At 38.8% G+C, this 11,871-nt stretch overlaps 1 protein-coding gene across 5 annotated transcripts in view; it reads right to left on the bottom strand.

Moving 5' to 3' along the window:
* Positions 1-224: 224 nt before the first annotated feature.
* LOC101485472 (protein furry homolog) overlaps positions 225-11,871 on the bottom strand; it is a 41,447-nt gene continuing 29,800 nt past the window's right edge. For 3 of the 5 annotated variants that reach the window (XM_076873343.1, XM_004560611.4, XM_076873345.1), the window contains exons 43-62: positions 11,610-11,704; positions 10,934-11,514; positions 10,657-10,754; positions 10,413-10,583; positions 10,174-10,314; positions 9,537-9,716; positions 8,593-8,757; positions 8,170-8,244; positions 7,874-8,044; positions 5,894-6,094; positions 5,222-5,365; positions 4,277-4,440; positions 3,982-4,189; positions 3,483-3,632; positions 3,313-3,411; positions 3,141-3,224; positions 2,332-2,349; positions 2,034-2,144; positions 1,722-1,927; positions 225-1,626 (exon numbers count right to left, since the gene is read on the bottom strand). In XM_076873343.1, the coding sequence (XP_076729458.1) occupies positions 1,368-1,626; positions 1,722-1,927; positions 2,034-2,144; positions 2,332-2,349; positions 3,141-3,224; positions 3,313-3,411; positions 3,483-3,632; positions 3,982-4,189; positions 4,277-4,440; positions 5,222-5,365; positions 5,894-6,094; positions 7,874-8,044; positions 8,170-8,244; positions 8,593-8,757; positions 9,537-9,716; positions 10,174-10,314; positions 10,413-10,583; positions 10,657-10,754; positions 10,934-11,514; positions 11,610-11,704 (3,321 nt within the window). In that variant the 3' untranslated portion in view covers positions 225-1,367. The remainder of the gene's footprint in view (positions 1,627-1,721; positions 1,928-2,033; positions 2,145-2,331; positions 2,350-3,140; positions 3,225-3,312; positions 3,412-3,482; positions 3,633-3,981; positions 4,190-4,276; positions 4,441-5,221; positions 5,366-5,893; positions 6,095-7,873; positions 8,045-8,169; positions 8,245-8,592; positions 8,758-9,536; positions 9,717-10,173; positions 10,315-10,412; positions 10,584-10,656; positions 10,755-10,933; positions 11,515-11,609; positions 11,705-11,871) is intronic. The other 2 variants (XM_076873344.1, XM_004560614.5) reach the window with 1 other exon arrangement.

Below are 11,871 nucleotides of genomic sequence, written 5' to 3'. Positions count from 1 at the left end.
TGATATTCCTAATAACACGAATGCTACTGATACTACTACTACTACTAACAACAACAATAATAATAATCTAATTGAATTATTTAGTAAGCAGTCGTTAAACTTTTGACTTTATATGATACTAAGCTGGAAGACTCACTTCTTCACTTTTATTTATCTGCGCAGTTTAAGCAGATAAATAAAAATAAGCAAATAAATAAATTCCAATAACAAATTCCAACCACAAATAAGAAATCTAAGCTTAATTTTATTGTTGTATTAGTGAACAGAATACCAAAGTACAGTACATTGCAAAGGCAGTTTTTACAGCATTTACAAGGCCAAAGGCTACACCACTGTTGTGGAAGATTTATATATATATATGTATATGTAGCTACTCACTCTGCATGCACCTAAACTGTAACTTCATAAAAATACAATCTGATGAGTCTCAGCAAAGCCCCCCTTTTCACTATGTACATTTTCTTTCATTTAAAATAGTTTCTCTCTTTGTTCATAAACTTTACTATTACATTTTTATTGTACACAGAATTTGCACGCTTGGCAGGTTTAACAGATAAAATAAAATATTTTTTCTATAAATCTAGTCTGATAAAAGCACATTTTCTTTTGTTAACAATATAAATAATTTACCTATTTGCTAAAAGCTGCACAGTTAAAAGGTACAGTAAGATGTTTTGAGTAACAGATAACCCACACAAGAGTTTGTAGGATTGAGAGACATTACAGTAGATCTGCAGCATGTCAGAATTTTTTTAACATGAACCACTTGCAGTATACAAATCAGTCTTAATAATTCCATCTGTGATGGTCGTCAGACTTGAATTCACACACTCAAGCACACTCATAACACACCTACACCAACACACAAACCAAGTAATGAAGCCTCCCTTTTTCTGTGCTAACAGTGTTCATGTTTTCCAATGCTATGATATTCAAATACATAATTTCAGGAGACAGTAAATTTCTTCCACTTTAGTGAAGGATTGCACATTTTCCCTTGACAATTAAAACAACATAACTGAAAGAGAATAACTCAGCTTTGGTATTTCATTTCATTTTTCTTTAAATGTGAAAATTATGTACTTCAGTACACACAGGCTGCTTTGTGACATTTCTATTATTAGTGCAATAAAAGCTGTACTGTGTTTGCAACAGCAAAGTCACTCATCAGTCTAAAAACAACAGTACTGCTGCACATCTGAAGATTGGACTTCATGACATTCTGATGTACTTTAAGCAAGAAGAGGAAACAGCGGTTTGGTTATTCCCAAGAGAAAGTTCACCCTTGAGATGATAGAAGCTACCACAGACAACAGGTGACACTAGGCATGACATTGGGTGTTTTGTAGTTCTGGCTGTCAGAGTCATCAGAGAGTTGAGCCTGAAACCCTGGAGTCTGGGAGAAAAGCTGTGATGGTGCGGTAGCCCTGGGCTCTTCGGATCATGTCCCGAGTTTCTCCATTAAGTTCCATCAACTTGACAGAAATTTCTGTCAAGTCTTGTTTTGAACCCACCAGAGCAAAAGTTCCTGTCTGACCCAGAGTTTGATGTCTAAAGTAGATGTTCAGCAATGTTTGGACCTCATCCTCAGAGTGGCTACCAAAGATATCATTAGGCCACATTGTTCTGGAAGGAAATCATAAGTATTTGTTTTAATAAGTAACACATTTATCAAAAAACACTTTTAATAAACACTGAAACAAGAATTTTACTTTTCTCACCTGCACACACGAATGTAGTGAACAGCGGTTGGAAAGTCATTGTTCTTTAGACCTTCTAGGATGGCCTGCACTGCAGCCTCGGAGGAGCTAAAAACCGGCTCAGAGCAGGAACTCTCACAGGCAGCAATCTCATCATTTGCCACTGAAGCAGCTGCTAACCTCAGGTTGCTCTTCAACTCATTAAGCTCTTGGGACATGTTTGTCAGCTAAAAGTCGAGAGGGGTTTATGTTACTGAACAGGAACACAGATAAAAAAAAAAGTGTGTTTTATGCCTTCAAAAACTGAAGAGAAGCAAATGCAGATATACCTACCTCTGGAACAGAGCTTATTGCATGGACCTGTTCAGTCAGTTTGCAGTAGGACTGAAAAAGCAGCAACAACTGAAAGTGGAGTTTGTAGAGTCTTTGACAGAGCTCCAGTTGCTGAAAGTAATAGAAAATGATTATCAGAAAATAAGTCTTTAACTTCTTGTTTCCTCCTTTTTAAAATGTCTGCACAACCGCAATTGAAGACTTAAAAAAGTATCCTTTTGCTGAAAATGACAATACAATAAATACAATGTTGTTTTGTTTTAAATCGGAAAGTAGAGACAAGCCTTTTCCAACTTACAGCCAGAAATTCCATTTGCTATCAAGCAAGCATGTTATGGGGTAGAAAAGAAGTAAGAAGTAAGGAAAACACACAGAGAGAATGAAATTCATGCAAATGGTCATTATTTACAACATAGAGTGGGTGAGAAGTATAGAACAGGTCTAACTGGTGTCATTTTATTGACATGCACAGAGGAAGAAAGTTAGGGTAGATGTTTGTGCAAATTAGAATTATGAAGAGGGCTTATAGTTTCCATGAACTATTAAATACAAAATAAATAAATAAATAAAAACACGTTTTTAAAAAAGAAAAAGAAAAGCCAAGCATGTTCTGCATGTTAATCAGCACTCACTTAAGTGACAAATTCATACATTTTAACAGCAAAACTTTCTATTTTGCTGTTAACCATCTTCAGTTATGAAGCCTGATTAAATTGCAACATAAGAGAGCTCACTCCCATGCCCAGAAGAACTGAAAATCAACACAATGCACACTGGATATGAAATATTAAATGTGACGTGCATCAACTTAAGTTTGTCAAAAACTTAAAGTGCAAGAGAATTAGAGGTAACACTCACAGAGCTACAGTATCACACAGTAATCCCAATGCAGAAAGTACAGTATGAAAGATCAGATGAAATGGAATCCTTCATATGTTCAGTTCAGTTTTTGTTAAATGTACATAATCAACAATTATTTTGGTTGTACACTGGCTTAATGCAGTATCTAAGCCAAAGTAAATACTAACCCACTGCTTTACTTTATCCCACTGTTGATATGATAGCATGAGATGCTCAAATAAATATATTTATAATAATTATTATTACCTTTTCCTCATGCTCCAGTGGTTGACACGTTATCACCGAACCCCCAGCACTCTTGGGAAAAGCAGCTTTACAGTTGCTCAACCACTGTGTAAAACAGAGGTCAATTTAAATAATTCAGCAACAACATACAGGTGACATCTAGAGTGACAAGCACACGATAAGAACCACTTACTGTGAGAACTGCCTCCTTTCTGTTGTTGTAAGTATCAAAATATTCTTGAAGTTCCAACACACTAAATTTCATCTTTTCAAGGAGTCCATAAGACATGATCTGGAAAAATACCAATTTGTCATTAAATTTGTTGAAATACACTGGAAGTCGCTAAATGTCAGGCAACTTACTGTGTCTGCATCAATAAAAAGTGTTGGGCACTCTGAACATGATGTCAGCATCTGAGAAGACCTCAAAAACTTTGATCCTAGTCCTCTCAGGCCATCACCAAGGTAACTGACGGCATCACATGTCAAAGAACAAAATTTGGTTTGGATATTCTGCAAAACATAAAAAACATGCTGTCTGTAACACCACTAGAATCCCGCCTACATAATTTAAGGCACTAGTGCATCCTTCATTAATTCAATTTTTCTGAAATGTTGCCCTGTCAGCTTTGGTCAGTGAAGTGAACAACAACCGGTTAATGGATCTCAGGAGATTTTCAAGCTGAGAGCATCTACGGAGTGACCCTAATTTTCAATTAAGCAGTCCTCTTCTGAAAGGTCAGTTTGCCTTATAGCTAATCCTGTTAACCTTTCGGTTTAATTATACAATTTGACATCTCATACTACACGTCGCGCTGATGTCTTTTGGGATTAGGCTGGCTGCAGGGTCAAGCTATAATACCTGAAAAAGTGAGGAAAACACATGAAAAGTGTAGACGGCACAGGATCCATCTGAGTCAGACACAAGCTGGTTGATGTGGCTTCGCCAAGCCTCTTCTGCATCATCGCACACATTTGGCTGGAAAGCCGCAAGGATGGCAGAGAAGAAAGGTGACGGTGGTGGTGAAGAACGCGACTCCGGCATGTCATCTCGCTCTTCCTCAGCAAGACTGAATGGATATGGCCACATCTTAGGAGAAGTGCATTTTTCATGACACTTTATTTATAGCTAAATATTTAAATGTTGCAATAGGTACCTTGGTAAGCAGCCTTCAAGATCTAGTTCTCCTTTGTAATCATTGTTAGTTATATCCATTGTCAAACTGTCACCACAGTGATACTCAGGGGGCAGCTCAGTGATGGAAAGAGAAATGTCCTCCTCATGGACAATGTTGTCATCATCTTCTTGTGACATCTCATGCTGAAAGAAAGCAGAAGAGACAGTTGACAACTGGAAATATTAATGTAATTAATTACAAAACAAATACTGAAGCAGCATGCATGAAATGTATTCCCTCTGTTATTTTTAGTTATTAAACAGTAACACTAACCTTGCCATGGGACCCTATGGACACTCCTTGTGGTGTTTTCTTTTATTTGGTCAATTTAGTGTGCAAAAATTATGCCAATTAAATGGATAAAAAATTTGAACTTAGCCAGCATCGTGGCTCTGCACACTCAGAGATTGAAACAGGCAATGTGTAAACCTTTTCTGACCTTCCACATGCTGAGAGATTTTAGTTTTGCTTACAGCCACCCACACAGAAGCAATAGGCATACACATTGCCTTAAATAGACAGATACGGAAAGAAAGAAATGTTTTTTGTTTCTACTGCTGGCTACAACCCCTCACATCCCCAGACAAACTGCCACAATTAAAGTTAGACAAGAAATAGCCCGGAGCCCAAAGCTTTAGATCACCTGCTTGTCAATTTTAGTTGTTTTTTTATGATTTTGCATGCAACTACTGAAATATCAAGAAAAGGTCACTCATGCTCTACTCTAAAGAAAGGAAATGTAGAAAAGTCACAGTGTTGCAAAATAACACCTATGATTGCCTTAACCCAAAGCACATTTAACATTCAATACACGAGAAAACAGAACAGCTCCTATTTAGCAAAATTAGTAAAGAACTCTATTATAGAACTACGATAGGAATTAGTAGTTCCCAGAATCTCAGACACTCTGAAGCCCTTATTCACCCGGTGCTTCGAGTCCTCTGGTTGTTGGACCTCGAAACTTGGATTTTTGGTGCTCAGAGGAGTCGAATCTGCTGAAGTGGTATCGCAGAAGGGAGAGGGAGAGTCAATGCTACTCATCTCTGCAGTTGGAGAGAGGCTGACAGTCTGAAAAAGAGACAAAGAAACATTTAATAGAATCTTTAAAATAAACGGCACTGAACTAAAAACAGCAAAATCGTCTGAAACTGTATCACCGACAGTAGTGGAGTTTCTTAAAACTCAAAAGCAAGAGGTGAAGATGACGGCTGTGTTGACCCACAGGTTTCAGTCTGCTACGGCAACTTTAGCAACCTTTAGCTAATGCTGAATGGCTCTTTCTGTCATGGAATAACAGAAAGGTAATGGAACAAGACAGAATGTGACAGAAAGGCCCATTATATTTTCAGACTTGAAAATCTGGCCCTAAGCTTGACACTAGAGGAAAAGTCTTAATCTGAGAGAGAAAGACATTTTTTAAACCCTATACAGCTTGGCACAGAGAGTGGCACAATAGAAAAAAACTCTTGAATTGTTAAGATATAAAGAGTTTGTCCTTGAAATCCCTTTTACTTGTTACAGTTGGTTTTAACTGTTATTTGAGGTTTTACCTTCATTGTGATTTTCAATTATTATGACACAAATGAATAAACTTACAAGCTGTGAGTGGGAGAGTGTCTGGCTGGTGGTCAGGGAATCCTCCTCAGATGACTCGTCTGAATCTTCATGAGCGAGCTTGCTGAGGCTGGGCATGCTGCTGGACATCTGACTTTCCTCCAAAGGCTGCAGGTCATTTCGGTCCAGACTGTCCATAGAGCGTCTACGCACACCCCAGTTGAAGTTGTCCATAGTCTCTCCCTGCAACAGTAAACATCTGTTAGATACCGAGTACCAAGTAGCACAGCATAATCTTTTCTTCAACACAAACTTCATAAACATACTTCACACCAACATTTACACAACCATGCAGTGCTGGTTCTGGGAGGGGACAGTTTATGGGAGAGTTTTTTCCCTTCAAAGCTAAAAAAGGAAGGAACAGCGGTGCTCAATGCAGTAAGCCCTCCTTAACATGGTCACAATTCAAATATTAACAGGCTTTAATTGCTTTGGTCTTTTTTTAAAAAAAAAATACAGAGTGATTTTCAAGCGTGACTCCATGGATGCTAGCCAACTCTCACGTTCCACCAAAGCTCCACATCAACAGACAAAACAAGCATATCCAACTACGATTAGTTTAAAACCTGTCACAGTAAAGGCTCTGACTTTGACATTTCTTGCCCATATTAATCATTTAGGTTTTTTCGATCGAGTTTCCTGAAAATATGGTGTTAGTGAAGCCTAAAAACCACACTAAGTACATTTCAGAGTCTCAAGAAGTAACAACAGCTTTTTCTTACATCCTTGGCAAATAATACAGTTTAAATGTTTACAATTAGCAAAGGTAATTTACTGTTTGGATTTCAGTGTGATGGAGGGTTAAACCTGAGCAGAATTTCTTCCACTGAGTCTCTAGATGGAGCCAACACTCCATGATATGAACAACTGTGGCTTGCTTTAGAAAATCATATGATGTTGACCAGATAGCCATATAACTATAGAAAATTATGATTAAATGTATTCACTTTATGTCAATCATATGATAAAAAAATATTAATAAACATTATGATAACTTATGGAATAACAATTAAAACCCATCAGTTTTTTCTGTCACTTAATGTTACAGCTTGATAAGTCTGTCAACTTACATAGTGCCAGCTTTGCTTCCTGACTTCACATAGTCAAGACTTTAACATTAAAAATCTTTTCCGGGCTTACTGACTGAAGCACTTAAAATGTGTTTGTACAAAGCGCACGGTTCCTTTCACACACACTCACATTACCAATATGTCTGCAGCAGGCCTGTTGTTTCAGCCTGAATTCTGCAATTGACCTCTCTGTATTTTCCTAATATCACAGTTTTGTCTTTCCTTGTAAGATTAGTTGCTCTTTTGCTAGTAGACCTGTCAATGTTTCTGATTGGGCCAGATGCTGCCAACACCATCCCTTTTGTGTAAACACACTTGTAGCTAGACTGGAAAGCCCTGGTTTGAGTTATTGAGTTGATAACCACAGTCACATAACCACTTAGGCTGAGTGCCAGTGTGAGATCAAGTACTGGTAAATCTGGTAAAACGGGCTTTAAGATACCCTATATTTCAATAGCAACTACTAGACCATGATGATAAGCCTGGTGAGAGAACTAAGAATAACATGCTGTGTTTCCAATACTCTACTCTCTAATACAGGGACATTGCAGAATCAGTTTTGTAACTAACACAACATGCATGCACACTTTCTACTCTTTGCCGTCAGTCGACTAAAATATCTGCACAAGCAAATTGTCATTCATAGAACACAGCAAATAAAAATGTAACACAACTAAACTTACCTGTAGCTCCTAGATAGCACAGATAGAAAAAAAACACAGAAAAAGAAACCCTGTTACACAGAGCAGGCAGACTTGACCCAACACAGTACTGCTCCTCAGTGGAAAATCCTCATTACAGTCTTTATAAGGTTTTCTTACTGCTCTTGTTTTACATCTACTTTAACATCTAAAGTATAAGTAATTATTCTACCAAGCGTCCCATGACTCACCTCTCCATCCTCAAGCTCAACATCCAGGAAGTCAAAGTCTCTAAAGACTCTGAACTGCTGCTCTGAGGTGGTGTCATCTGTGTTTTCTGGTTCCCGAGTCCCGTCATCAGAGGATACCTGGCTAGGCTGGTGCTCCATAAGATCCAGCTCCCCACAACTTGAGAAAATCACCTATACCGAACAATGAACAAAGAAAAACAAAAAAAAGGCAAAATTGTTTGTTTTTTTTAAAATCCATGATTAAAAAAAGTTCAGAGTGCTGAATTTCCCAACGGACAACATAAAGTATAGCTTACTGAAGGATTTTTTGTGAGCCCCACTTCTTGTCCCAGCAGAGACAACACATTCACCAGTTTTTCCCGTGTTCTTTTCTGCAGAGGGAAAGAGAACACCCAAATATTGTGAATAAATCCCTTTAATTTGATCCACATTATAGTTTTTTGTGAACATTTGACTTTTGTATCTGTTTGAGTATCCTACCATTTTAAAATTTAGTCTCATATTTGCCTGGCATCAACATGCATTTCCCCTTATTTGGATATACAATGGGATTTAAATTTTGGGAATAAACAGGATGAAGACGTCTCAAACACAGCATGTGCATCAAATACATCCTGCGTTGTGATTGTCTTGCATAATGAAATACAATTATATGCAATGTCTTCATTTGTCAAATCCTAACAGTTTTACACTTTGACCCCTTGGGAATAAGTTTTCACCTGAGAAGATTGAGGCCTTTTCCAGCTGACTGGCACCAACACGTTGTTTAAAGTGGATCCAGAGGAGGTAGAGGAGGTGCTGTGGGTCACTGCTGTTGTCATGCTCTTCACATCCTGGCCTGGAGTGCGTCGGAGATCATCAAAACGACGACCAATCACTGGCGTCTGAAAGAATCGACACAAACAAACAATTGTGAGGACAAAATTAAAATGAGCAAAAGCAGGAAGAAGAGAAAGTCTTTCTCTGCTTAGTCAATCCATTACTCAGGCTCCTTGACAGCTCCTGCTTCGTCTAGGCTCACAGTTCCAAAATGACTGTAAAGCAATCAACACGTCAAGATAGGCTGATTGCTTTTTTACAAGTGGTCACAGCTTTTATTCCACTTGACATTCAAGAAAAAAACCCAAACCCAAAACATCAACTTTCTCGGTTTTATACTCAATCTTAAAATGTCCGAATATCATAACAACTATCACTGGTGTGCCCAGTATGTCTAAAGTTTAAAGCCACCCTGTTGGCTGCTCACTACAACTCCCTGACTCACATACAAAGACGGCAGCAAAAAGCTGACATCATTTCCTGCCATTCATGAACTACACAAACAGCTCCCTGTTCGGTTCCCACACATACGCCGCTCTCCTTGTATCTTTTACATCGCTTTCCAGCTCTGCACTGCTTGACTAATTGTGTTTACCTTTCACGCTTTCAAGCTAATCTCACAGGGTTTGGTCGAAAAGAAATATCACCATTAAGGAAGGGGAAGAAATGTTTCCTTTCCAAAGACCTTTAAAAGATTCCACACAACCTCAACAAGTACCACACCCTGGAAAATACAGGGAAATATACAGGGGCGAGCATACATTTCAAGGATTAACCTTTCTTTTCACAAGAACAACAAGGACTTTCACACAGTGAAAAGAAAGTCAAAGAAATGGCCTCTAACCTGAGATATGTCAAAGTGGAAATCCAGCGTTTTCCCAGGCAAGGCCTTGGAAGAGCGCTCCCAGACACGGCTGATGTCCTCGTAGGAGAGGTCACTTTGTGGAAATGAAGGCTGTGCCAAACTGGCCGATCGAGAAACCACCAGCTTGAGTATATTCTGTGCTTCTCTCCAATGAACAGTCTACAGCAAAAACAGAAACACACACAACTTCACCTGTATGTGCAGACAAAGAGCAACACAAGATGTAAAAACACAGTTTTCATGTAGTTTTATTTATAGTTACAGAGGTACTAAAGGGAAATGAATGCCATATGAGAATAAGCAGAGGCTTGGCCCATAGCAGAACAGCAGACTGTTTATAGATTGGGTGTGTCCACAAATTTACAGCGCTGACATAAGACAGCTTTTTCCTTTTTTTTCACATGAGCACTAAGAAAAAGAGCAAGGAATACAAGACTCTTACGCAGAGCTCTCAGCTAAAGATTTGAACTGAGCACATGCGCATGCAAAGTATATGTTAGTGAGTTTCTACAAAATTGTCAACTTATTCTATTTTTAAAATATGTTCGATGGCACATAAAGTCACTGCATATTCAAACTAATACATTCCCGATAAAAAAGGACCATTTGAACTCACCTGGACAAATTTCTCTATTGTCTTGAGCACCTCTATGTTGAAAGGTTTGGCTTGAATTACACTCAAGTCCATGTGGCTCAGGAGGCTGTAGATAATTTGCAAAAGGGTCTGCTGCATACTTGGGAGACCTTTCTCCAACAGCTATTACAACAACAAAAGAAAAGAAAAGAGAAAACTCACTTTACATAGTACTTTTAACACACTGTAATTGTGACTTAGCACCTTTCAGCTGTACACACCTCTGCCATATAAGTGACCAGACTCAGGGTGATATCCGAGAAAGCTTCGTGAAGATATCGACACACCACATTGACCCAAGAGAAGCAGTCTCGTGTGTAGGAGTGGGTTTTATACAGAGCCATGACATGAGCAAGGTTGGAAAGCTTGGCGTTGTTCTCCTCAAGGCATACCTACACACACAAAGGTGTGTTAGTTTAAGATGTGAAATTTGTGAAATGAAAAAAAGGGATAAAAATGGCAAACCTGTGCGATCCTCTCAGCAACCTCCTGACAGAACTGTGTGGGGCCATCAAAGTTCTGTACCAGATGAGGGAGCAGGCAGAGAACATTCAAAGGAAAACCTAGTAGACAAAAAAACCCCCCGAAAAACAAAACAAATGACATTAATATAAAATTTTGGAAAAAAGTCACAAAGCATGTGTCTTTGTACAAGTACAAAAAATATAAATATATAAATGTAAAGTTTATCCGTCCACTGTTTACTTTTAAAACCACTTATTTATTGATTCCTACATTATACCTATGGCTTGTGATGTGTCCACAACAGGCACTCGCGACACAGGAGTCAGTTGGCATAAGAGATGAAGCGTGAGATCGGTTGTAGACATGGAGGTGAAACCCTTTAAAAGGAGCTGCTGCAGCCCAGTGAAGGTGCTCCATTTTAGCTGATTATGCAGCTTCTCCAGCTTCTCTCTGTTTTCCTGTTTGTCCAGTGACATGTTGGCCAGCAGCTTATTCAACAGTCTTAAAGACATCTGATACTCAAACTCAAAGTCTGACTCCATCAGTGACACTGCCACCCAGAAGATGGTGGCTAGCAGGTTGCTGGGGTGGTTGATGCTTGTTGGGTCAGTCACACTGTCTCTAGATGAGGATGAGCTGCGAACCTTAGCTAACAGAGCTTGCTGTTCAGAGGCTTGGATACGGTCCAGTGTGGCACTGCGTGGTGGATCAGACCACCGGTCTGCCTCTCCAAACTTCTTGGGAACAGAGGAGCTCCTTTGATGTCTGCTCCTTTCTTCTCTCCTGAGATTGAGCTGCCCTGTGCTCTTCCTGTTAGATAGCAGCTTGAAACTGGTGAGGAATTCTGGGGATGAGGCTCTGTGATGATAGCATGGAGAAATAATTTAAAGTCACTACATATTTGGGCAGAAATACCATCTTTGAACATAAATTCATGTAGAGGAGACACAAACCTTGTCAAAATAGCCATGAGATCACTGTTTTTGAGACACTCAGCCAAGTTATCCACCACTGACTCCAGCGTGAGTAATATTTCCATCACATAGCCCTGGCAGAAAAAAAAGACACACATAGATTTTTAGACTGTATTTTGATAATACAATTTAATAATTTAACATACAATAGTATAATTTTCTACACGGACGACCAACATTTGACACCATAAATGATGCAAACAAGAAATCCCCACATAAAAACTGGCACCATTCAAGTATA

Source organism: Maylandia zebra, linkage group LG14 (genome assembly GCF_041146795.1).
Source record: "Maylandia zebra isolate NMK-2024a linkage group LG14, Mzebra_GT3a, whole genome shotgun sequence".
Taxonomy (NCBI): domain Eukaryota; kingdom Metazoa; phylum Chordata; class Actinopteri; order Cichliformes; family Cichlidae; genus Maylandia; species Maylandia zebra.
The sequence above is the reverse complement of the archived record's forward strand: the minus strand, read 5'-3'. Positions and strand labels throughout refer to the sequence as shown.